Raw genomic sequence first — 27525 nt, forward strand, 5'->3', positions numbered from 1 at the left:
ATGTCTCTGCCTGTGGTGCTGCCGGGCTCCTGCTGTCCCATGGCGCGGCTCTCGGCGGTCTCTGAGGTGGGCAGACCTTGCTCAGCGGGAGCTGCTGCTGCTGTTGCTGCTGCCGCCGCCGTCGCCCCGAACCCTCCTCAGCCGCCGCCTCGCCGGCTCCGCTGGTCCAGCTCCGGCTTCCGGCAGCCCCGGCCTCGGCCAGCCTCCCTGTCCCCCGTGGCTTCCCGTCGAAGCGGGGCCTCGTCCGCTGCCGGCCCGGGCCCGCTGCCGGCCAGACCGCTGCTGTCCCTGGGGCTGCTGCAGTTGATTTTGGGATGCAGCATGGTGGCCCTAAGCTTCGGGGCGCTCTCCCTCACCAACTCTCCGCAGGTGAAGAACTCCTGTCCCTTCTGGGCCGGCTCCTCGGTAAGTGGCCCCTGGCCCGGGCCCTTTTCTCGCCTCTGCGGTTGTGTTTTCTAGCGTAGCAGCTGCCGTATCTTGGGCCACCTACCTGCTGGCTCTTCTTAGTTTCCGTCCTCCTCCTTTTAAAAAAAAAAACCAGACGTTAGGCTTGGCAGCGTCCCCTGTGAATTGACGCTCACAACAACCCTGCAAGGTTGGACGGTACAAAATGGGCGTCCCACTTTTCCCGGGGCCAGTCGCGAACAGGAATCGTCATTTTAAACGGATTGGCTAAAACTTGGATCGGGGGGATGGGAAGCTGGAACGGCGTTGCTAACCGTTGAGGTTAGGACTGCCATATATGGGCTACACAAATTTGGAATCCCTTTGCTGGCATCCGACGTGTGTTGTGTTTCGGATTTTGATAGCCCAAATCCTGTTGCCCCAATTAAGGTTGATTTCAACCTGTGGCGTTTATTTGATGGCATTATATTTAGGCAGCTCCCAGTAGTTTACTTAGTATATTAATGAAATAGCTTTAAAATGAAAAAAAAATGTAGGAATTGTAATGTTTCCTTTCTTTACTTCTGAATGTTTTATATTAATAATGCAAATAAAAGACGTTTAGTAATCTCGGGCTCTGTTCCGGTGCTGTCCCTGCACTTTGAAAAGTGTGGTTGATGTGAAAGAATAGAGCCAACTATAATAGTGAACAAGGTTCCAGATAATAATGCTCTTTTATTATTCATCATACCTTGTGAAATTGCTGTTAAGGATTAATTGCTTAATATAGATGTGTTGTAACTATTTTCATACTTTAAGTCTCCCCTATAATGTGGTGAGGTATTGTCTTATTTAATAAAAGGCTTCCTGCTTATATGTCTTTGCAAAGTCAGCTAAATGCATTCATAAAAGCAAGTGTTACTTGCTATGGATTTTGCTTTCGTTCATGGATTGATCTTTTGCCTCATTCTGCATCTAAATCTCTCTCATTCTCTGAAGGGTTACAGACTTTCTGAATAGCAGATATTGTCCCGACCACTGAGAGAGGAAGCAAAACCTGTTAAATGACATTTAGAAAAATATGTGCAGAAGTAACTATATCTCCTAAATTTTCAAAATTATGTGCCTACATTAATATACCGGTAATACATTTGTAGCTTTATGAGATTCCTAGGTAGATGTCCCTTTTACCTGATATAATTGGTAATATATTCTTTTTGTGAAAAGACATCCAATCATAAATGTCTTGCAGACTACATAAATATTGGAGAAATCAAGTTCTCCTGATTTTAATTTAAAGTTGAGTGTATCTCAAATAATTTGGAGTTAGTAAATTATTTAATATTTGTGGGCAATAAAATCGTTGTGTCTTGAAAGTACACAATGATTAGGCAGTATTGATATGATTATAGGCCAGAATACTTCTTTCTAAATATATAATGAACAATATTGCAAAGCATAATTTCAAATTCCAGTTTAGTGTATATTAACAAGCAACAACTTTATATATTTTTATTGTGTTGCAGTAAATATAGGAATCTATTTCTGTAGACATAAGTGGAAAGAGGAGAGTAATCAGAATCTTGTAATTTGCTTTCTAGATTCTTTATTTTTTCTCACCTTTCTTACTTTGCATATATTTTTGACCATTTTGCTGCATCTGTACTAGCAAGTCAAACCCTGTGTAAATGCTGTTCTGTCTCTTTTGTGATGCTAACTGCCAACTGAGATCTGTCATCCTTAATAGATTAATCACAGTTGTTCACATCCTTTTTAAACTATCTTGATAGCTGCTTGTGAATTGCCCACATGATGCAGTCTTTGTATGTGTGGAAAATGACATTTTTTAATTTTAAACGCCTTTTCTTGACTAATTACCAAGGGAAATAATTGCATCATATTTATATTAGCATCTGTCTATTTAAATACTTACATTTGAAAGTAATGTAAAAATTAAACTTTTTAATATTTTCCATAACTTGCATTACTTTGTTCACGACAGCTTAAAGATAAATGTAGGCAATTCCAGATATAGACCCATTAATTTTCTAGTTTAAAAAAGGTGCAAAAGAATATGCAAATAACCCAATCAAATTTTAAATCTAGCTTAAAATTTTAAGAAAAATAATAGACCAGCAGGTAGAAAGCATGTAATGTCATACAAGTCAACTTGCAAACTTTTGTTTAATGACTGTTCAAAGTTATAGTGGCACTGAAAAAACTGACTTATGACCGTTTTTCACATTTACGACCATTGCAGCATTCCCATGATGAATAAGTATCAAAAATTAGACACTTGGCAACTGGCATGTATTTATAATGGCTGCAGTGTCCCAGGGTCATGTGATCACCTTTTGTAACTTTCTGACAAGCAAAGTCAATGGGGAAGCCAGATTCACTTAACTCTGTTGCTAATTTAACAACTGCAGTGATTCACTTTACAACTATGGTAAGAAAGGTAAAATGGGAAAAGTGTCTTAACAACTGTCCTGCTTAGCAGTGGAAATTTTGGACTCAGTTGTGGTCATAAATTGAGAACTACCTTCATAACAGGTAGAGAGATGTAGGATCACATAGTTGGCTTAGCATTGTTTTAAAATGATTCAGAGGAGGAGACTTTGTAGAAGCACAGTGTGATTTTCTTCCAGGTTTCCTGGTGAATCTGAAAAAAGATGCTGCTGCTTTAAGGGTTGCATTAAAAACACTGATCTGCTGAACCACTGATATTTTTTTTCTTGTCCTCAGTCTTGCCTCTGGGTAGAAGCTGTTGGTTGACCCTGTAGGTTGAGGCTGTGAGATGTCAGCAGGGAATAGGGCAGTAGTGAAAAAGGATTTCTAATTGCTAATACTGGGAGAGAAAGAAATATCAGTACTGGCCAAGTGAAAAGATACAGGAACCAACCCAAATTAGCTGGTGCTGTTCTTTCTAATTTCCCTTCTAGGCCAACTTAGTATTTCTCTCCATCTCATCCCAGGTAGTGAAAGACTTTCATTCAGCATCTATTCTTGGGGAAAAGCTGTTCATATCATAGATTCCTTGCAGTAACTCCAGCATCTCCCAGGATATGTAGTCCATAGGTCCAAAACTATTGGAAGACCTTTGATTTGTACCAGAAAACCCTTTACAGGAAGTCCTTGACTTATGACTGGCTGATTAGCGACCAAAGTTACACAGACCTATCACAGCACAAAATCTTGGACTCAAAGTTATGATGGTTATCCCTTCTCCTGTGGAAAGCAAAGAAGGGATCTGCAATAAATCTTCATGCCATGATTGAAAGGTCCCTTGGCTATGTGTTTCTCACAGATAAACATTTGACATCTAGACAAATAGATATGAGTATTAATTTCCTATTAAAGCTAACTGCAAGCTAAGGGTTTTTTTTCCAATCCTCATTTCAAGTTCCTTTTTTCCTCTTTAGTAATATTCCAAAGGGGAAAGTAATAGGTTTAACATTGCATCTTATACAGTGTTACCTTAGTACAGTTATCTTTTTAAAACACGTGGATTTAGTTATTTCTTACCAGTCTCATTCCAGTGGCTTTTAAGCACTTTATATGAGGAAAAGAGTTACTTTCAAAAGCCCTAATAACCTTCCAAAGGTTATTTTATTATTTAATTAAGACCTCTTGTACTATTTTAAAACTTGGATACCACAGTTGAATAGATATTTTTCCAATATATTAAAATTTTTAAGCCTGTGTTTCATTTTAAATCTACATTAAGAGAAGTATTTAACACTTGCTGGAAGAATGAAATTTTGCTGAATTATCTTTATCATGTAAAGTCATGAGTAATATTCACTCAATCCTTCTTTGTTTTATTGTTGCAGGTCATTTTATCAGGGATTATAGGATTAACAATATGGAAGAGACCTATGATAATTTTGGTATGTGTTGGTTAATATGATGAGTCTGATTTAACTGTTATAAGCAGAGAATAACACACTTTTTAATGGAATAGCATGACTGTTAAAAAGAAATCTTGCTTTCCTCATGTAAATAGATGTCTCTTAAGGCAACATTTTCTCATTCTTAATGAAATTATATTTCAGTTACACGTTCTGTGTAACTGATAATAATTATATTTTCACACATACATACTTTACTCCAGATTTGAAGAACTGATTCTGAGACAGTTCTCAATAAATTTAAATTTCTCAATAAAAGTCTCAATAAATTTAAATTTCTAAGTTAGTATATCTTGTATTTAAGCTTTGAAGACAACAGCTGCTTTTTAAACTTTCTTTTTGCTACAGTAAAACAGTTAATTCATTATTAAGTCCCACATAAGTATGAAGAGTTTCTTAATGTAATTGTTATTTGGATTCTATAAGGTAGTGATGATGATTTATTAAATTTGTATACTGCCCTTCTCTCAACAACTCTTCAAGCAATGAAATGACATACCTATTTTCCCCCAGGGTCAGAGGGAAAGAGTGCAAGAATCTTCTTTCCTTTTATTTTTAAGATAAAATAGTAAATAAAGCAGAAACTAGATAGAATGAGAAGAGAATAATTTCTTATATTCAAGCTATGGGATCCATACTTAGCTATAATGTTAAAATGGAATTTAGGGCTGCAGGCATACGTTTAGGCTGTAGAAGATACTATGATGTTTTTAGAATATATTTAGTTCTCTCGAAAAGGCACTTGGGATAAAGAAATTATGTTTGTTATCCCACTTTTTGGCATACAAAACCTAGCTAATACTTGAAATATTTATCAGAAGAAGGATCAGGTTGTAAAGCAGTAAAATCTAGTTCGTGTAGTGCCATAAAGTGAATATATATCAGTAGGAATATCTGAACTTGAAGAGTATCATACAATTTTAAAAACAACAACAAATAATAAATTATTCAAATCCTGTCTGAGATACTAATTTGCCTTAATGAGGTAGACAATAAGCATAATTCACAATAATTCACAATAATTATGAATAAATAACTAATTTTGCTATTGATATATTATTATTGCTAAATATAAAAAAGCTTTCTCCATTGGAAACCTGTCAGGTTCTACTGCTGTAATGTTCAGTTTTATAATTTCCCTAACCATAACCATAGTTAAAAAGGTTTCTTAAGTATTTCAGCCCTCAAAGAAATATTGCATTACTATAATATTAATAACTGGTATACTTCCTTCTTATTCTTTTACTATAATACAATACTTTCTTGTGTATGATATATATTTATGTAAATATATACTTTGCTTTGAAAATATTTTTAACCATAATATGTATAAAGGTTTTTTAAAAATACAGCATGAATAAATATAGGCAATAAATAAAGGATTTGAAAATTCAAAATATACAATGATAAATTATCTCTACCATTTTTTAAAATGGTCTCAAAGGAGTCTTGGGAGTAATACAAGTATAGGACTTAACATCTTACATCCTGTTCATCCACTACTTCTTATTTTTAATCTGAGTTTTCTTTGTTTGCAGTTCTTAAACAGTTATTTTCACATTCTCTGTATTAAAAGGAAGTGGTCTGTATCATTTCAAAGTTGGAATAACACCTCACTTCAAAAATAATTTAGAACACCTATGATTGGATTCCATGGCAAGAAAAAAGATCCATAGATAAATTTAATTCTCTTTCCCAGTTATCTCAGCAGATTGCTGGCCTTGTCTGAATTTGGAAGCTAAACAATATTGTCGTATTTATTGGCTAATACTTGGAATTGAGATTAGGGCCCTTCATAAGTTGTTATAAATGTATTGCAAATGGAATTTATGTTTATTTTCTCTTGTACATTTGAGCCCAATATAGCCTATTACCCAGCTAATTGTGGGAAATAAACCTATGCATATTCAGATCCATGTGCATTGGCTGTATGTGTGAAAATTTTCCTCATGATAGGATATATATTGAATATTAAAGAAGATAACATGCCTGAATATTGTCATTCACTGTGCAATTTTTATTTCTTCTAGGTTAACTTGTTTGTTTTACTTTCTGTTATTTGTGTTCTCTTGAATCTGGCGGGCTTTATCCTTGGATGCCAAGGTGCTCAATTTGTGTCCAGTGTCCCTAGGTGTGATATGGTGAGGAGATATTTATGTTTAAAGTATATATTCAGAGTATAACAAATAACAATAATTGTAATGTCCCATACTTAATTAACTATTACTATTCTGCATTAGAACACAGTGTGGCATAACGAAATAATATCTGTAACCCTAATATCAAATGTATGAATCTGTGATTTTATTCAAATCAAATACTACATTCTTATACAGGTTTTTGAGAATCTAAAGTTTAAATAGAAATCTATGAAAGTTCTTTAATCTACATTAATGAACAGATAATAGATAAAGCAATAATACATTTTATTGTTCCACATAGCAATTCCTTAATAACATTGTATGTGTCTTATCACATTAAATTGTATTTTGCATTATGGATTGTTAATCTTTTGGTTTCATTTTGATAACATTTTGGTGTTGCTCTATATCAGGCATGTCAAACTGCTGGCCCGCGGGCCGGATGCGTGACGCTGAAACTGTGCCCATCCCATTGCCGGCAATGGGGAAAAAGTCGTGATACGTCACATGACATCACATGACGTCGCAAGTTTGACATGCCTGCTCTATATAAAACATTGCTTTCAAATTACTAATTCAAATGCTTACTTTTCTCAATATTAAAGGTAGATGTTGCTGAAAATAAAATTTGTTTCTGCTGTGAAGAATTTATGCCAGCAAAATGCACCGAGAAAGAAAATGCATTGCAGTTGTATGCAATCCAGTCATGCAGTTCAGTTCACCTTCTACTCAAAGTAAGGTTACTAATACTGACAGTAGTGGTTGTAAATAAACTGCTATAAATAGAAACATGATTAAGAATAATATTGATTTCTTTCCAATGCAGATCTTCCAAACTTTTTATTGCCTTTTTATTTAGGACCTGTAGGAGGAAGATACTAAGGAAAAAAAGACAACATATAACCTTATTTGACCATGTTTTGTCATGTCAGGGACTATATGTAGGGCTTGTTGACTTTATCAGAGTGCACATTCTGCATGAAGAAGGGAAAGTTAGAGGTTATAAATAAAGTAAGAGTGTTCTTTATAGAAATCATATGTTTTTTAAAAAAAAACATTAATTTTTTGCTCTGGAATTAATATCTGCTCCTCCATCTTTTCACACTTTATAAAATGTGACTGTATGTAAACTCAATCATATACCTGCATCTGGAAATATGACAGTGTATGGTAAAGTTGGAATGCATAACTTTTGTCTCCTGGAACTGATGTTCATGTTATAATGATGTTTGTGTTTTCACTTGAGTGCAATATTTATTTTCCTCCAATAGCCATTAGAAATGTGGATCTGGATTACAACTTTGGTGTGGATGATAGGGAGTCACTATTGTAACCTGCCCGACATACGGCTATCCAGCCTTTCTTTCAATATCTTCAACAAGAGCTTACCACTTCCCAAGGCAATCTGTTCCATTGTTGAACGGTTCTTACCTTTTAAGATTTTTTTCCTGATGTTCATCCATTTTTCATTTTCTTGTAATTTAAACCTGTTCTTTCTTAGGCTGATTTCTGCAACATTTCCAAATAGTTCTGCCCCATCTTCTACATGCCAACCATTGGACTACTTGAGAGCAACTGTCATATCTCCCCACAGTCTTCTCTTCTCCAAGATGATCATGCCCAGTATCTCTAGACATTCCTTGTAATAATAATAATAATAATAACAATAACAATAATAATAATAATAATAATAATAATGATAAAGTTGGAAGGGACCTTGGAGGTCATCTAGTCCAACCCCCTGCTCAGGCAGGAAACCCTATACCATTTTGGACAAATGGCTGTCCAGTTTCTTCTTAAAAACTTCTGTAAGTTTACCTTCCAGATCCCTTGTCATCTAGTTTACTCTTCTTTGGGTGTATATCACAGTTTCTTAGTGCTGTTCCTAAAATGCATTGCCTACAACTGTACACAATGTCCTATGTATAGACTGATTAATGCAGAATAGAGAGAAATAGTGACTTATTTTGATCTTGATACTACACTTTTTTTGAGGATTGCATTTATTGTTTCTACTGTTAACTAGAAGAAAGACCACCAAGACATCTGGATCTTTTTTGCGCTGTATATCCAGATTCATGCTTTGATGTTTTTTTCTGTCTAAATATAAGATGTTGCATTTGTCGCTGCGGAAATACTAGCCTCTGCCCACTTTTCCAGTCTCTCAGGATTATTAGAGATCCTGATGATGTCCTTTTTCTGTCTTATGAAAATTTGATAATCATGCTTTCTAACCATCCATTGAAATACATTATAAATACATTGAATGACACAGTGCCTAGAATAGGTCTCTCAGCTCTTCCCTCCAGCTTGTCATGGAGCCATTGGTGGTATACTTACACATTAGAATTTCATGCAATTTTTTTCCCCTTTAGTTGAGGTACATAATTTCCATTGCATTCATTTAACCAACTAAACTGGCCACTCTGTTAAATGTAATAGATTTGTAGAAGATTGGATTACATGATGAGCACTTGTACTTTAAGTATATAATTTTTGAGAAATCCCCAACCTTCCTCTGCTTCCTTTGATTAAATATTTCTGTCCATAGGATGACAAATAATATTTCTCTATTGAAATGTGTTCTCTTTAATCTTATGTGCATGGCCAGCGATGCCTCAATTTTTCTTGAGCCCCAGGAGCCGTACCAGTGAAAGTTTCATGAGAGACGAAACTGCAAAAAGATTGGTCTGAAAAACAATCCCAGTTTATCTCTTTTGACTAGACCAGATACTTCTGTAATAAGTCTAGAAGAAAGACTGAACCACTAACTGTCAAGGGACAAAAGGGTGGTGGGGGTCGGTTTTTTGGGGTTATTATAGAACTAAAGGGAAAAGAACCATTTTTATCCACATGATCTTCATTGCACGTCTGCTCAGATTTCTGACTCTCAATATATGTGTGCACTTCCTTCACATACAGGGCAGTTCCCTCACTTTTATTTGACCATTGGTATCTGCAGGAAGTACATAACATCACAATGCATAGTCAATTATTTTTTTTATCATCTTGGTTTGTAACAGATACCTTTGGATCTGGCTTGTTGCTTTAAAATATGTGACGTTCTTCAGTCTTTGTGTTCCATTCAGGCTTGTCCTATTCACTGTCCATAATGCTTATTAAATTATATTCTCCTATTAAGATTTCTAGTTCTTCCTGTTACTCCCCATACTCAGTATATTTGTATAGTGAATCAGGATCCCTTATGTCAACGGTTCTCAACCTATGGATTGCGACCCCATTTGGGGTCGATCGACCATTTCACGCGGGTCGCCAAGCAAGGCTGTCCGCCATTTTTTTTCCCTTTTCCGGCGGGTGCCTTACCTCCCTTGAGCTGGGCCAGCTGGTGATCGGCCTGCTCCGTCTCTGCCGCTTGCCAGCTACGTCTCGGCTGGCGCAGGGGGCGGAACCACGCATGCGTGGCACTCCCAGGCAGGGAAAGTCCTCGACTTACGACCGGTTGGGTAGTCCTCGACTTACGACCGGTTTAGTCCTCGACTTACAACCGGTTTAGTCCTCGACTTACGACCAGTTGGGGGGTCGCGGCATTAAAAAGGTTGAGAACCACTGCCTTATGTCATGGGCCTTGACCTAGCCATAAGCTTAATTCCACACAATAGATGGTGTAGAGTTCCAATTCTACATCCACCCTACAGTGATGGGCCAAGATTTAAAATTCCTTTACCTTAGTGCTAAATCTCCATCTAGATGGGCTTCCAGCCTGGCTATCTGTGTGAAAAGAAACATCTTGCATTCCGGGCCAAACAGTGTGAAAAATATAACTTGTAGCATGGCTCTAAAAAAAGGGTTAACTTATTGCGTTGGTTCTCTCAGAAGCAGACAGAAGTTATTTGATAAGATTTACAAAACAACTTATTATCTGAAGATCCACCAGAGATATTAAAACATGTTCGCAAATCTGTAGAAGTGATCATAATCTCTAATAAGCATTAAAAACCTATATTTAATAATAAATAATATATTTGCTAATATTTCTAATCTCTTTGTGGATTAAGTTATTGGTAAATTGAATTTTTAAAAAATGTATAGAGGAAAGGTATCAGAGAAGACAATTGTAGGAAGAGAGCCATGTTAGCTTACGGTGGCAGAAAATCAGGAGTCTGGTAGCACTAGCAAGTGTTATTAAAAGACATGAGCTTTCTTGAGCTGCAGCTTACTTCATCAGATAAATAGAGTGGCTAGACTTAAATTTAGATTTAAACTGGGGGGAGAAGAAGAGAGGAAATATGCTGGTTATGCAAATGTGGGTTACATGAATAGAATCCTAGGGTGTATGAGCAAATTACAAGGTTGCTAGTATGATATACAGTGACTTTCTATGGCACGATTGTTAGATTTGCATATAGCATAGTTTTTAGGTGGAAAAAAGGCATCTGCTTAAAAGTTAACTGAACTTTGTTCTTGGAAATCAAAAGAATTAAATGTGCATACTTTTAAATATATGTGGTGAATCACAATTGCAGCAATTCTTTTCAATTTTTTGTGCTTCAGAAAGTTCTCTTTGCTCTCTGTGCTCTGAATGCCTTGACAACCACTGTTTGTTTGGTAGCTGCTGCCCTGCGTTACCTGCAGATATTTGCAACAAGAAGATCCTGCAGAGTAAGTGAGTGCAGGACACAATTTCATTTTTAAAAAATAGATATAGAAAGAAGTTGCTCTTCTGTTCCTGCTATAAGTGTGTTTTACAGAATTGTATCTTGTTAGGAAGAACAGCAAGTTTATACAGAGGAAGTCGAAGAAGATGGTCCTGCTTCTGATCCTGAGGATTTTGTGCCACCAGCCCCACCTCCGTCATATTTTGATACATTCTATTCTTCCACACCACGAGGCAATCGCAGGTGAAATAACTTGGAGAACTATAAGACTCTGAACGGTTGACCAAATTGGTTTGGAGTTAAATGCTGGTATTGCCTCGAATGGGAAATTCTAGTGTTCATTACTGTCAACAATTCACTCTAATGAAGTAAATTGTTAACAAGTGGGAACGACCAATTTACCTCGTACCCCACAAGACGAATCCAGTAATTCACCTCGTGTCAATAGAGTCCACGAGGAGACCCTGAGATGTCCTGGGCCTCCCAAGACCTCCCACAACCCCTGAGACACCCAGTATTCTGCATCCCACCCCTCAGGATCCCCACAGCCCTTGGTGTTGCTTTCGTCCACACATACACCGGGTCCTCACAGGCCTCCCCTCCACACAGGGTTCTCCCAGGCATTGGGCCTGCTTTCCCCCCTACTGGGTGCTACACCCTCCTCTGCATTTACCATTTGAAGATCTCAGGAGGTTAGAATAGGGAAGGAATCAGGCTGTTCTGTTGCTGGGCCACATGACATGATCCCAGAAGCGGCTGCCATTTTCCAAACAGCTGCATTGTGGGATCACACCACACAGCCCAGCAATGAAGAGGCTTGCTTTGCTTCTCTGACATGAGCTCCGCAGTGCCGCAGTGCCAGAATACTATGGAATACTGCAGAATTCACGTTAGCGAAGAAAAACAAGGCACTCTGTTGCCAGGCTCCATAGTGCATCCACCCCAGGAAATGGCTGCCATTCTCCAAGCAGTCACAATACACATTCACCTCCGTTAGATACCTTCCAGACCTAGTTTTGTCAGTATGGCTTTGAACTTCACTACTTTTCATTTCTGTTTTCAGCTACTGTTCAGATTTCACTTGAATTAATTGCATATCTTTAGTAGAGATTTGATTTTGATTTTTGATTATATATTACCAAATTGTTATCAACTCGTAGGGACTCCAGAAATAGCAGAAATAGGTTTTCTCCAATCTATCCCTTTCCTGATTTTTCAGATCTTCCAAAAATGCATTCATCACCACTGAGTCTGCAATGCATTCATATATCTCAGTCTGTCTCGCTGCTGGTTGTCATCTTCTTTTCTCTCCTTCCAGCTTTCCCAGCATTAGAGCCTTTCCTGGGGGAACTGGGTCTTTGCATAGTGTGTCCAAAGTAGGATAATTTGAACCTGGTTGTTTGTGCCTTGAGTGAGAACTCTGGGTTCATTTGTTCAATGGTCTGTTGTTTTCTTAGCTCTCCTCAGTTCTCTCAGGAGTCTCTCCAACACCAGAGTTCCAAAGCAACAATAGTTAGCCTGCTTCTTCAAAATCCGAGTTTTGTTTTTGTAGAATATCACAGGGAATACCTGGCTTGCAAGATCCTGCTTGTTGTGGTTATAGATATATCACAACATTTAAATATCTTTTCCAAAGCTTCATGTCTGCTGTACCAAGTACTGTTGATGGTTGATCCTAAAAGGCAGAAGCTCTCCATCACTTCATTATTTTTGTTGTCAATTCTAAGGCTAGTTGTTGGATCAGTTGTTATTAGTTTAGTCATATTCATATTTATATGTCATTTTATTCCCAATTTTTCACTGTGCTCCTTGTCATTTATTGCTAATGTTATTAATACTAATAAAGGAGAATATTTGTAGCTCAGGGTTGACATGAGGGGACCTTGGTGCTCTTTGAGCTTGCTTGTTTTCTTGCAGATGTTTCATTACCCAAATTAGGTAACATCTTCAGTGTCTAGCAATAAAACAATGCCATCTGATAGACCCAGAAAACATGCCTTCTCTGTCACAATTCCTCCCTTTTTGAACAGCGGTCTCCTTGTGATTTCCATAGCCCCACCTTGACCTTAAAATCTGATTTTTCTCCCAAGATTTGGAATAATCTGGATGCTTTGGGGGGAGGGGGTTATGCTAAGTTTTCTGTGTCACTTTTATCTTCTGTTAATTGCTGGTTTTTTATCTGTTTTTAATATTGTATTCCGCCAAGGGTTATTTTGAATTGAGCAGCTAACTAAATTAATGTTATAAAAGTGGGTAAGACAGAAATTTTTCATTTTTCCCTTTTCATATTTTTAGCAATTGAGGAGCTAAAGCATAAATTGTGAAGGTAGCAATAAAATATATTGGACCCTGAAGTTGTGAGTTGCCTAATCCTATCTTAAATCTTTGTGATTACAGGCAGAATAAATTTTCCTTAAGAACAATATTAAGAACAATAAGAACAATATTAGAGAGTTGGTTCTTGTCAAACACTGAAGTAAGCAATCTGTATACAACATTTTTATTTTTTGGAACCCCATGATATCACAGAGGTTAAACCAATAACAGTCCTAGGCCTTGTGGCATATGTGATTTGCCTTATAAATCCAAGGCCATGTAACTTGCTTAGCACAGATAGCACAAGTCCATTATATATCAGAGGAGTCAGTAGCAGAAAGATGTAAATCATGAGGAATATAGAGGAGAGTTGAGCAAAATGGTTGAGAGGTTGACCTTCAAATGCCTGTTTGAAAATAAAGCATAGATTACTGCAGTGCTAGGCTTTTTATTCTAATGTGCTAATGATTGTAAGAATGGCAGAGACAGCTAAAAATGTATTATCTTCAATTAGCTGAACACATGGAATAGTTAGATAAGGAACATTTAGATGAATCCCCTCATGCATTTAGTGAATGTGCAGGAAAGATAAAGGGAAGATCATTGCTATCTATGATGTCTCTGGACAATCATACATTTAACATTTGTGTAACAGATACCTTGTACCTGTACTTCTATCAGGTAGTGAGAACTGGCTAACCATGCAGAAACGGAGCTTACAATCATTTAAAGCAGTGGCCCTCAACCTTTTGGGCACCAGGGACCGGTTCCGTGGAAGAGGTTTTTCCATAGACTGGAGGGGTGTGTGGTTTCGTGTGCTGCCTGCATCCTGTGGATGGGGCTTCACTAGTTTGCCAGTTTCTGGCATGCTGCAGACCCCTGCTTTAAAGGATTTGCCCTTTTTCTTCCCCCTTCAGAAGATGTATGATGTGCAGGAGGGTAATAGCTACAATTGTCTTCATCTCTCTGCTGGGGAAAAAAAGTTAATTGTTCATTACTGTCAGCCAATCTTTAATTATAGTTGTTTCAGAAAAAAGATGGCCATTCTAATTCTGTGCATAAATGCTCCCTGCATATCTTGATTTATCTCTTTGCCTCTACTTGTATTGATGGACACTGTAGATTCAGAAGGACCCTTTCTATGCAACAGTACTTGCAGTCCCTGATCTCTGGGCAAGGAACCTCAATACTCAGACACTCACCAAGGCCAGCTGTCAGTTCTTCTGCAGATTATATGATTACATCGGGTCTGCTAAGAGTATTGGAGGAGAAGGACTGGCAGAGCCAGGGGGAGGGATAAAAAGAGGGATCAGTCTAGAATCACTATGTAGCCATAAATGAACTAAGTCCAACTCCCTCCTCCCCTTGACTGCCATTGACTCTTACCTAATTCTAAACAAGGACTGATCATTAGTTGAGAAGATTCCTGTGCATAGACTTTTAGCAATAAATCAGTTAAATTGTACCTTCACATGAGGACCTAATTTTTTTGCATCTCAAAAGTATTTGACATTTGGCTGTTTAATACTTTAATTGGATTTCATACTTAAAAAGTTTTAGGCCCTTCTTTTTTCCCACAGAAAATAATCCCTGTTTAAATCCTTCTGAATACCCTTTAAAAAAATATTATTTATATTGCTGGTTTTCTACCAAAGATTGAATTCCATTCTGCTGTCTTTTGGAGCCTGTGCCATCAAAATGTTTTTTTTAGTTGATGCAAACTCTTTCTTCTAGGATGCTGGGTTCTGATGTCATTCCATTACCACACATCTATGGAGCCCGAATTAAAGGTGTTGAAGTCTTCTGCCCTCTTGATCCCCCACCTCCTTACGAAGCTGTGATGAGCCAGATGAGACATGAGCAGGTATTGTCCATGCTGTTCTTCCAGCTTAACGTGATTTCACAGGAGTCCATGGTACACTGTCACATCCTTCAGATGGTTGAATGTGCACTTCTCTGCCACTGAGTAATGTGGAATGCCACTAAATAATACGATGGAAGTGGAAGCTGTTGAAAGAAATATTTTATACTTGATCTAAGCTTGGGACTTTGTTGCTTTCCCACTTCCTGCTCTTTGTGTCATATAATGTCAAATATCAATTCTGAAGAACTTAAAGTATACACACACATTGAGCCCAAAATTTCTGTTGTTAAGCAAAACATTTGTTAAGTGAGTTTTGCCCCATTTTACGACCTACCTTGCCACAGTTGTTAAGTGGATCATTAAACTTGTTAAATTAGTAATATGGTTGTTAAGTTTATCTGGCTTTCCCATTGACTTTGCTTATCAGAAGGTCACAAAAGGTGATTACATAACCTCGGGACACTGCAACTGTCATAAATATAAGTCAGTTGCCAGCATCTGAGTTTTGATCACAATAGCATAGGGATGCTGTAATGGTCATAACTGTGAAAAATGCTTTTTTCCCCCCCAGTGGTATTGTAACCTCGAGTGATTGCTAAATGAACTGTTGTAAGTCGAGGGCTACCTGTACTGTTTTTGCATTTTTGTTCTAATTAATGTATTAACCAAGTCTGTATTTCAAAATCGTGAGTGTTTAAAAATAAGTCCTAAAAGATTATTCTGTTTTAAACTTATTCGATGGTTATCCGAAACTCTAAAGCTGTAGGCTATATTGTTCTGCTCAGTGCATGTATTTATATCTTAAAAATTCTCAGTTTTAACAAGTAATTGTAACATCAAATATAGTTTTCTTCAATCTCAGATCATTTCTGCTTTTAAACCCTGATAAACATGCTAGAGGTTTAAATATTTGTAAAGAATGGGAGGAAAACAAACTTTCAAACCAGAATGCACTTAACTTTTCATCTTACTCATTTCTATAAGAATTTGGGAATTCAGAAATTAATGACGGCTTAGACATTTTCATAGGTCTCTGTGTTTTTTCCCCCCCTAGTTGGCATGTCTTGTAATCCCATATAATCCCCAGTCACCCTGTGGAATAAAAAAGTGACCAAGGCCACTGTATAGTTGTGTTTAAGTCTCCCACCCCTCCTGTCACATGAGCTTCTTGGTATATCTCGCAGCTGAAGGTAATGAAAAGTAAATAGAGGAAGTTTCAGGCTAGATCGATTTATATGAGCGACTTTGGGAATTGTTCTATAGAAATGACAAAGTCAGAGTTCTTTTTCACCTCTGTGGATCTCCTCACTAATGTCCAGTGATTCAACTTTGATCTTTAAGGAAATTAACTGTTTTTTCAACAGTTTACAAGGCTGTTTGAAGATAAAAGCTATGTTCAGGGGTAGGCAACCTTGGCTCTTTTATGACTCGTGGACTTCAACTCCCAGAGGTTTCCAAGCTGAGCCATGCTGGCTCAGGAATTCTGAGAGTTGAAGTCCACAAGTCATAAAAGAGCCAAGGTTGCCTACCCCTGGCTAATGTGCATCTGGTATGACTTGGACTCTGTGGCTAATCTGTCTGTCTGCCTATCCTATCCCATCCCATCATATTCTATCCTATCTTATCCATTTATCTGTCTATCTAGAAATTTATTTGCTGCCCATCTCCTGGGTGACTCTGTGTGCCTTACAGCATAAAAACATTAAAATCATCAATTATAAGATAGCAAAGCAGATAAATTAAAATAATTAATGATGATGAAGGAGGAGGAGGGAGCCAGATCATGGGGAGGGGGGTGGGATTAGGTTTAAATTAATCAACCACCTCCAGTGTAAGGCTCCCCCATTATGTCCCCAAGCCATCTGGCAGAGCCTGGTCTTAAGACTCTTAGGAAAAGTCAGGAGGGTGGGCTGTTTAACAGACGTCCATCATATTGTCTTGTACAATTACTATAGATGAGCTTCTTTTACTTGAGAATGCAGACAGATTTCCTGGACAAGTTAAAAATATATGTTATGCCTGACTTTTTACATGTAATAAAGAGGAATAGTTTGACCGACAGGGCAATATCCCTCCTATTTTCAGATCCTTTTCAATCCAGCTCTATATTTGTCCTTAGGATATGGAATTTGTTGCTGACTTTGCAAATCAGACTTTAAGGTAGAACCAGAAGTGGAAATAATTTCTTCAGTTCTCTTGGACCCCTCAGAACTCTTTAGTGGTATTTAACCATGCTGTTCTCATGGTGAGAACTGGAATGTGTTAAACAATGGATCTGTCCCTCTTCCTGTTTCTAAACATTGATATTGCAGGACTGTTGCTCTGCATCAGAATTTTGTGTCACGGCATTCTTGGCATCTCAGTTTTATCTTCCCACGTTAAGTAACAGCTCCACAAAACCAGTGGGGGGGTGAGCTGAGTTACTGTCAACAACCCCCAACTTCAGCTCTTCTTCACATATGCTGAATGGCGTTCAACGTTTTCTGAGAAGGGCTGCCCTTTGCTTGACAGATAAAGTCGCTTCAGCAACCAGAACCATCTTGAGGCTGACATACCAGATGCATCAGAGACAGCCTGGCATCAGTTACATATTCTTTAGTGATTTTACTGTTGGATTACTACAGTGTGTTGTACGTGGGTGTCTTTTTTAAAACAATTTGGAAATTTCAATAGATTCAATCAGTCAATCATTTTTTATCCAGTCATAGACTAGTGAATAAAACAAGAAAATCACAATTGAAGTAAAAAGAAAAAAGGTCTAAAATTATCTAAGAAGATTAGAAAAGAAACTACAGCATACAAATTATAGAATAGTACTCAGATGTCAAAAAATAAAATCAGATTGATATGATAATCACTACGCATAAAATAAATCAGAATGACCAGAATGTTTAATAAAAAATGGAGATAATTATTCCTGGAGAACATTTGTGATATAGTGGTGTTTCTTTGTAATTCTATTAAACTTTAAAATTAAATTTAAATTCTCTAAAGTCAAGAATGTATTTCAATTTCCCATTAATTTACTTAGAAGATTACTCTGTTAATTTTATATTTAGGAGGATGCTTCCAATTCAGCTATTGCAGAAGCTGTAAGTGACCCACCTGGACGAAATGATACACAAGTGCCACAAGGTAAAAAATGTTTTTGGAAGTATTGTGCTATGAATTAGCAATGAATTACAGAGAAATGCAATAATGATTGTTTTCTTATTTAAACTAATTTACTGTATCTCTATAACAACCATCTGCTCTTAAAATTGATCACTCTGGAACAGCCCTTTTCTTTCTTTCACTTAAACATTGTAGGAGGAGAACCATGTTAGTCTATGGTAGCAAAAGATCAGGGGGAGTTTGATTTTTGACTAACAAATTATATTTTAAAAAAAACCCAAACCTGCAACTCATTTCACCAGATGCATAGAGTAGCTAGACTGATATAGGATTTAAACTAGGGTTAGTGGGAAGAGGGGGGATGGAGGTCAGTTAAGTAGATGGAGGGTGCACATAAGACAGATTGTCAGTATTTCATTGGAATGTGTTAATGTGTGTTTGTTCTGTCCTTCTGAGATTGCCTGCACCATTGACATAGGTGAGTTCATCATCCTTTCACTCAGTGGAGTAGAGCTGGCAATGCTCCACTGTTTTCTACATAGGACAAACTTTGCACAGAAGAATTAATAGACACAAATTTGACATCAGAAAACAAAACAAGGAAAAATAGCATTGAAGCACTTCAGCCTTCCAGGACATTGTAAAGTCCTTGAAGTGACTCTTTTGGAATAACAGGACTTTATCTCCACCATTGCTAATGAAATGAGTAAGTCTTACTGTTGGATTTTGGAAGCAACTGAACAGAACTAAAACATTATTTGTTCTAAAGCCTATTTCATGTTAGTATCATTATTTGAGGAATAAATTTCACAAGCTTTTTATGATCTTGTATTAATGGTGCTGCCAAGCTATTGAATTAGTTTTGAAAATACACATGTCTAGAGTAGACCATGAACAATAACTTTATTTATGTTCTGTCTTCCAGAGCAAGTTCTCATAGTTTACAATTTTAAAAAGTACAGAATAAATAATATGAATAAATTCAACAGATATTTTAAAATGAGAGAGATTTATTGTTAAAATAAATGAAAAGACCTCAAGAATAAAATAATCTTTGGACCCGGTTAGGTCACACCAGACAGAACACATATAGTTCTTATTAGATTCTCCCAGTGAGGGATCCTGGAATCCACAAATATCAAGCTATGTTTTTTTTATTATTGAACTGAATGTCATGTGCACTGCTCTTATTTGGATGAAGGGAACAACTAGGAGGGTACTCAGAAGAAATTGCCAACAGTAATTTTCCAACAGCTTTGTTTAGATCTGTAAAACTAACACAAGATACTGTAGATATGCTCTATCCCCTGTGTGGATACCTGATTCTGAATTTAGTGATTTGATGGATAAGTGGAAAACATCTTGTTTTGAGCTCAACATGATGTTTTGAGTCATTGTACCACTAACTCTTAACATTCTTTATTGATTTATTCACCTTTATTCTTCCTTTATCTAGCTTTGTTAGTTCTCTAGCAAAACCTTCTTTATAACCAGTTTTACCATGTGATCCCCTTGAAAGTTGTATTAAAACACAAATTATGATCATTTCATTTGGATCAGAATTTGAGAGACCACAAGTAGGCAATGAGCCCTCTTTCAGTATCCAAGTATCTATCACCCAGCTGAAAATTATGAATTTGTGTTCCCTTTACTTTGAAACAAGATACTTCTGAAAAGAGCTTTGGCACCGTTCCCCCATTAAAAAAAATCTGAATTAATTATTTTAAATCTCATGTGGCCTGACCTACATCCATGTCCTTGTTTTTATCTTGGCAACGACATAGAAGTGGTTTGTCATGAAGCTTGGAAATATTAGTTTTTATATATTCAGAGGACAATAGGAGCAAATGTTTTTCATTTCTGCAAGCTATTTATGATAATACTGATAATTCCCAGGTGATTAAAGCAAAGCATGTCTTTTTATGTCCATGTTTCTATAATACTGCATACCCAAGTTTACATATGCTTGTGAACATGATGTTAAGATAACAAGTCCAGCTTTTTAAGATTTACAGTTTGTTTTCTTTGCTTATGGAAACATAGTTTGCCAAATGTGATATAGAACTCTGTTAGACACTTGTCATTGGCACATTGGCAATATTTCAATAATGAGTGCATTACTCTTTTATAATTATTATCATGCTTAACAGAAACCTTTATTGTAATGGAAAGCTTTATAAGTATTGCTTGGTAACCATTGTTTAAGTCTAAATGATTGTAGAGGTCTGTTTAAAAGAATTATATTTCCTGATTTTTTTCTCTCTCCCTGCTTTCTATATTTGTGTGTGTGTGTGTGTGTGTGTATGGAGAGAGAAAGAGAGAGAGAGAGAGAGAGAGAGAGAGAGAGAGAGCACACTTGAGTTCATGCTAACTGAATTTCTTATTCCTGTCTTTCTTCATTGCAGGAGATGAAAGTTCTTTTAATACTTTGAGTAGAGAGACCACCTTGTCTCCAGATGCCAGCTTGGTACCTGTGGGGGCTTCTAAGCTATTCAGAAAACGATCAAAAAGCGATCCTGTTCTTCAGGGTTTTCCATTCAGAGGTGACCCGACTCTTCTCCCCTTTCCAGAAAATGTTCTTTATCTCTTTTTTTTTTTCCTGAGACCACAAAATGAAAGAGATTTATTGGCATTAGGATTGTTCCATCTCAAGTGGTGGTGTTGCCTTGGAGCTGCACATTATTCAATGAAAAATGATGGTGGTCTTGTTAGAATCAGGACCCTAAAGCCCAGTGAGACTCTCACTTCTGCCAGAGGAGCGGGAGTTGCAGTTGTGCACCAGTTGTGCACCAGCTCCCCTCCCCACCAATTATTCCAAGGCTGCAAACAGCTACAGGGGAGGGGGGGGAGGGTTTGATGCAGTGTTTCTCAACCTTGACAATTTTAAGGCATGTGGACTTCAACTCCCAGAATTCCACAGCCAGCAATGCTGGCTGTGGAATTCTGGGAGTTGAAGTCCACATGCCTTAAAATTGTCAAGGTTGAGAAACACTGGATTACAGCCAGCAGAACTGAGGCTTAGCTTTGTAGGCATGATGAATTTGTAGATTAGTGGTGCTGGAGGGCAGTTTTCTATATCTGTACCTCATTCTCATTCTAAAAGGATCCTTCACTGAGTATTGCTATTCAGCAGCCTTTGCAGAGCCAGGTATGGATAAAGTTTCTTACAGTAATTCTGCTAACAAGGCAAAGAACAATAAGGAAGCTTTAGGAAAGCGAAGGGAGCAGTTGCAATGCATCGGCTCACATTTGTGTGTGGATCGCTTTGTACCAAGATGAATGTGAATTCTTATCTGTCTCTTTTTCCCCTCAAATGTATTACTTTTAGAAGTGCAACGCCCCCCTTCCACACACATATGCAAAAACCCAAGAATAGGACATAAGTAAAAATATTTACCAACGTTGCAGAATTAACTTTAAAACAACCCAGAAAGACATTAATAAAAGCGGCCTGTTGGAAATACAATTTGAAAGTACTAAATAAATAAGTCAGTATTTAAATTGAGTTATTTTGCAGTAATTAACAACCAGTATATCTCAAATTATTGACTTTTTAAACTATAGCACAAACATTTTGGACGAAGGTGGTGCTGTGATCTTAGCCTATCTGGATTTTAGCAAAGTGTTTGATAGAGTTCCACATAATGAGCTCATAAAAGAGTTGTACAGGCTAGGGCTTAACAACTGGGTGGTTCAGCGGTTAGGAAGTTGGCTCAGGGATACATGCCAGTTTGTGATTGTTAATGGGGCACTCTCTGAACAGAGACCAGTCACAAGTGGTGTGCCACAAGGCTCAGTCCTAGGTCTTGTTCTATTCGGTGTGTTTGTAAGTGATATAACAGAAGGATTGCTAGTAAGGTTTGTCTTTTTGCTAATGTCACAAAAGTGTGCAATAGGTTGACATTCCTGGAAGTATTTGTAACACAGAAAACCATTTGGCATTGTTGGAAAATTGATGAGAAATGTGAAAAGTGCAGTTCAATGTTCCTGAATGTAAGATCATACACTTATGGGGGGGAAAAAAATCCTCTGGCAGGGTTTGTGGGTAAAGTGTTAGACAGACAGAATTGCCGTATCCATGTTGGGGGGAGTGCTCTTGGTGGTTCTTTGTTAGGTTTACTGTTAGTTTGTTTGACAGTTCCTTGATTGGGGTCTTGTTTGTTTCTTGATTGTTAGTTTAATGTTAATCTTGGTGTTAATCTCTGCTAATTTGGATGTTGATTGCTGGTAAAGTGTGTTTATGTCTTTTTGTTTACTTTTTGGCTTTTTGATTGTCTCTTTTGAATGGGATGTAGATATTGTTTATGCCTATGTGCCTGTTGATGGCCAATTTAGCAGAGTGCCAGATTTCCAGGAATTCTGTTTTTTTAGCTTTGTTTAGGATGGTCACAGTTTCCCTGTAGAAACAATGGTTAAGTCTGACAATGTGTTGTGAAATTAAAGAGTTTTCATCATGTCTTCTGACTGCTAGTTGGTGTTCATGGATGCACTCTGCTAGTCTTCTGCTGCCTTACAAAGTGGCTGTTGTAGTCCTTGCTCTAAATATTATAGATGACTCCTGTTTTTCTTCTTGGATTGCTGAGTCTTTTGCTTTACTTAAGATGTTTTGGAAGGCTTTAGTTGGTTTGTGTGCTACATTAATGCTATGGAGTTGTAATAGTCTGTTGGTGATTTCTGGGATGTTTTTGATGTACAGCAGTGTTATCTTTTTTACAGCTTGTGTTGGCTGTACTATATTGGGTTGAACATTCGGGCACTTTTTGATGAAGTTATATTTTGTTGGAAGATGTATAGATCACTTTGTTTTCTTTTTCTGATGTTCAGGGTGCTGCAGTGTGTTTGTGCTCAGCTACATCATGTTCTTACACAGCTTCTCTTGTCGGAGGTTGCATTGTTACTTTGGTAGTGGATCACTTAGTTGGTGTGAGTGGTTTTACTATAGACTTGTGTTTCTAGTTTGCCATAACTGTCTCTGCTAATGAGGAAGGATAGCATATTATTTTTTTTCTTCCCTTTCTCTTCCCATATATTTGTCATTTCTGCCTTTTGGTAATTGGTCTGTCTTCTAAATCTTAGTTTTGGCTAATTACATATAGTTCACTGGTTAAATATATTGAAATTATCCCTCAAGTAAATTTATATAGCTTCTGTATATAGTATGTAGTATAGTTAATTTCTGGATAAAAGCTTGGATAGGGTGATTAAAATAAGCATCTCCCATATTAAAGATAGATTATCACCACTACTTCTAAGAAGAAGATTGTTCTTTTTAGTTTCAAGGGTGGCAAAAATAATATCTCTTTCTAGTCATATATTCATCATTTTCTCAGACATGCTCCTGAAAAAGTATTTATGATCCAGTGTAGTGTAGGTTAGTGTAATGTATTGTGATATATAGTGTTAAAAACAGGTCAATATCTTCTTATGACCACAGAGTTTACTTGGACAGTCATACATTCTGTGTTTTTGTAGTGATCACATCACAACACTGTCCATGTACCCTGCTCTGGGAACAACAGCAATATTGAAAAGAAGAGGAGAGTAGAGGGAACAGAGTGTGTGCAAAAAACTATAATGCGAATTCTTGTAATTACGGAATTTATGTTCTATTTGTAATATTAGTTAACAATAATGAATATTCTATAATGGATTCCTGATTTATAATAAATATCTGAAGTGCAGTGCACTAGTAATCAAAACTAGGTGTTTTTCAGTTTGATTTGGCTTCTGTGTATTGCTACATTCAAGCATATTTCATTCAGGCATATTTTTTATGGGGTTCAGTGATTAAGTTTAATTATGGAATTCTGCCAATTATAGAGGGAGCCAAAAATAGAACATTTTGTTATTTTATTTATTTATTAAATTTGTATGCTGCCCATCTTACTATCCAAGTAAATCTGGGGGCTTACAGTGTAATGGTAGAAATGGCAGCGTTTGCATTGTGGTTTGTAATATGCTGTCCTGGCTGAGTTTATGACTGACTCTGTATGTATAAACTATTAGGGCGCATCCATTGAGATTTTTATTTTGTCTCCAGGTCCAGTGCTAAGTTGTGAAGCTGCCACTCAAACAGACCGAAAACCACAGCTGGCTACTGTCATTTTGCGAAAAACTCTGAGAGCAAAGGCTGTGCGCTCAAGGCCTCAGTCTTTAATAGACTACAAATCATATATAGATACTAAGCTTCTGGTAGCCAAATTCTTGGAGCAGTCATCCTGCAACATGACGCCTGACATACATGAACTAGTAGAAGACATCAAATCTGTCTTAAAATCAGATGAAGAACACATGGAGGAAGCCATCACCAGTGCCAGTTTCCTTGAGCAGGTAAGATACAACAGGTTGCAGCTCTGCTTGGGGAAGGAGAAGCCAGTTCAAAATGAGACTCAGCCTATGTTGCTGTCTGATGTTAGCTTTTTTTCCCTGGAAGAAGACAAAGTAATTTTTCATCTTAGCAAACATTCTGTTAGTTACAGGTTTGTTCTTTGATTATAGTTAATGATTCAATTTCTGTGATCCAGGTTAGTGAAGAAGGGCAGGAGATGGTGGACCTTTTGTCCTTATTTAATCACTTACCACTTTTGTATTGATTTTTTAAATTTTTTCTTTCTCTCCAAATTAGTAGAAGAATATAGTACCTATTTAAGGAATAGATGTGATCTTATCCTATATTTGCACTATCCAGTTATGTTGCTGTTCTTAAAGGTGAAATAGGATTTTGTTTACTTAGTAAGTAGTAAGTTAAAGGGAAAGGCTGAAGGTCTCCCCAAGTTTAACTGGTCATGTGAAAGGTCAGGTCAGCCCTTAGTTATGCTGGATATGCTGGTCTGTAGAAGATGAATAAGGATAGAAGTCTCCAGCTGGTAAAGTAGATAAAATAGGGAGTTGCAGAATTAGTTCATCTCTCGAAGACTGACAATTCTGAAAATTGATTATTTTTTAAAAAATAAAAATATATATTTATGGAAAGAAAGTAAAGTGATGAAAATTACTGCTGATAGTAAAGCACAAGCATGAAGACTCCAAAAACCCCTTTGTGTCAAGGCTTGATTCCCAATCAAAAGGAAAAACAAGCCAAAGGATATTAAAAAGATGTCCTGATGGCTAAAGGATTCTACACCTGGGCTTTTAATGAAATAGCCAGGTAATATATGAGGTCAGTTTTTTTAATTTATTTATTCAATTTCTATAGCCACCCAGCTCAGCCAAATGACTCTGGGTGTCTTACAGTTCAAAAACAATTAAAAAACAATAAAAGCATCTAAAAAATAAATACATACAGCAGCTGAAATAGTTAACCAACTAACAGTAAAGTCAATAAACGGAGCCCTTAACACATTTGGAACTCCAGGCCCAAGCACACATCACGTTTTTAAAGCCTTGCAAAGGGCGAGTAGGGTTGAGCAGTGGCTACTGCAGGAAAAAAAACAAACTTCTTCTTGATCTCCAGAAGTTGACACTCTTTGGCTGGTGGGATCTGCAGCATGCCCAATCTGCTTTTTATATTTTTAAGGCGGCTAACATTGTCTTTATCCTCACATTTCTCAGCTAAAAATAGGTATGGCAGTTGACAGTGTAATGTTCTTCCTTTCCAAAGGTCATGACTCCTGCTCGCCCATCCATAACAAGAGCACACACGCTGCCTTTCAGGAGGCACCCGGGACTTTTGCACTTGGAGAGCTGTGGAGATGTAAGTACTTTTACTGCAGCCGGAACTCGGGGGCCGAACAGGAGGACGCAGCGGATGGAGCCAGAGCGGCCTCACAGTCTCATTGGAGTCGTCCGAGAAACCGTACTTTGAGCTCAGTTGCGTTTTGGTCCCATGTGGAGTGCAAAGGCTGGAGCCGAAAAGCAGCTGGATGGCGGGATCCTTAATCTATATTTCTTACTTAACTGTACTGCTGCTTTTGAAAGAGCATTTGAGGGGGAAAAAATTGAAGTAAATTACTTCAAAGAAAACAACGGTGCATTATAAATATAGCTCTGAATCATTAAAAAAAGGATATTCAGGTGTAGTTAGGATATATGAGGAAAGAGGAGTCTTCTTCATAAAAACAAGTCATTGTTTCTGCATAAACTTTGAATGTTGTCTCTGGTATGCGTGGGTTTCATTTTAATGTTTTATATCTGAAAGGGAATATAAGGTACAGGTATATCTACAGTATATGGAACTGAAGTATGTATTCTCATTCATCCCTTCCTTTCCTTTTCAATACTGTTGCACTACACATGATTTATCACGGTAATTTTTGATAAAGAAGCTTTTGAAATGACTTTGACCTGTGGGGTGCACAGAGCTATCCCTTTACAGTATTTCCGTGTTGCATGAACCTTCAGCTCATTTTGTATCACTTCAAGTGCAAAAGTGCTTAAAAGTAGCAGGTCATTCAGGTTTCTGCTCATAAACTACTCAACAATCTTGAAAAAATGGAATAATAAAATTCAGAGCAATGATACATTTTTTCCAGGGCAGCTTTATTACAAAAATGATGATGGGAGAATAAGCAATCTTATAGCAAGGCAGAAGGCTGTACATCAGGGGTAGTCAACCTTGCCTCTTTTATGACTCGTGGACTTCAATTCCCAGAATTCCTGAGCCAGCTTAGCTGGCTCAGGAATTCTGGGAGTTGAAGTCCACGAGTCATAAAAGAGCCAAGGTTGACTACCCCTGTTGTACATGCTTTAAAAATGATTCAAAAGAGCTTCAGACTGGAAGAAAGTAAGAAAACAGTAGGATGCTATTTATGCAGCCTGAAAATAAAATGCCGTTGCTTTTAAAAGTTAACTCATAATCCATTAAAGAGGTGGCATCCTTTTTGGGGATCATGTAGAAGCCTGAAAAAAAATAAACTGCATTAATGAATATCCAGAAATGCTGGGCTTTGGAAAGACTGAAGCACTTCTTAATCATTTTCAAAGTGCCCTGTACATGTTTTATGGGAATGATTTTATTTCTGTTTAAAACATACAGATTATAAATGTATTTCTAGTGATTTCTTTTTTCATAATTTGGCTTAAATCATTAGTAGGAATCCAGATGAGAAAAGAGAGGTTTTTCTCTCTCCCTAAATCTTTGCTGACTTAAAATACATTTCTGTACATTTCAAAACACTTGTCTGTAATGGATGAAACTGGTGGTAGGAGCCATTGCTACCAATTTTCAGGTTTTTATTTTC

At 37.2% G+C, this 27525-nt stretch overlaps 1 protein-coding gene across 1 annotated transcript; it reads left to right on the forward strand.

Moving 5' to 3' along the window:
• FAM189A2 (family with sequence similarity 189 member A2) lies at nt 1–26273 on the forward strand. Its single transcript, XM_015823650.1, has 11 exons — nt 1–405; nt 4218–4274; nt 6326–6436; nt 7042–7170; nt 10949–11056; nt 11162–11295; nt 15103–15232; nt 18292–18367; nt 20752–20889; nt 24387–24676; nt 25947–26273. The coding sequence occupies exons 1-11, from the start codon at nt 1–3 to the stop codon at nt 26148–26150; spliced, it is 1782 nt and encodes a 593-aa protein (XP_015679136.1). The 3' UTR covers nt 26151–26273.
• Nucleotides 26274–27525: the final 1252 nt, after the last annotated feature.

Source organism: Protobothrops mucrosquamatus, unplaced genomic scaffold, assembly GCF_001527695.2.
Source record: "Protobothrops mucrosquamatus isolate PMUCROS unplaced genomic scaffold, P.Mucros_1.0 scaffold1937, whole genome shotgun sequence".
In the NCBI taxonomy this organism is placed as follows: domain Eukaryota; kingdom Metazoa; phylum Chordata; class Lepidosauria; order Squamata; family Viperidae; genus Protobothrops; species Protobothrops mucrosquamatus.

Excerpts from the sequence above, each read along its gene's own strand:
- FAM189A2 (XM_015823650.1), top strand. The coding sequence starts at position 1 with ATGTCTCTGCCTGTGGTGCTGCCGGGCTCCTGCTGTCCCATGGCGCGG. Across the intron at positions 11,296-15,102 it reads ACACCACGAGGCAATCGCAG|GATGCTGGGTTCTGATGTCA; the intron begins GTGAAATAACTT and ends TCTTTCTTCTAG. Across the intron at positions 18,368-20,751 it reads TGATACACAAGTGCCACAAG|GAGATGAAAGTTCTTTTAAT; the intron begins GTAAAAAATGTT and ends TCTTCATTGCAG.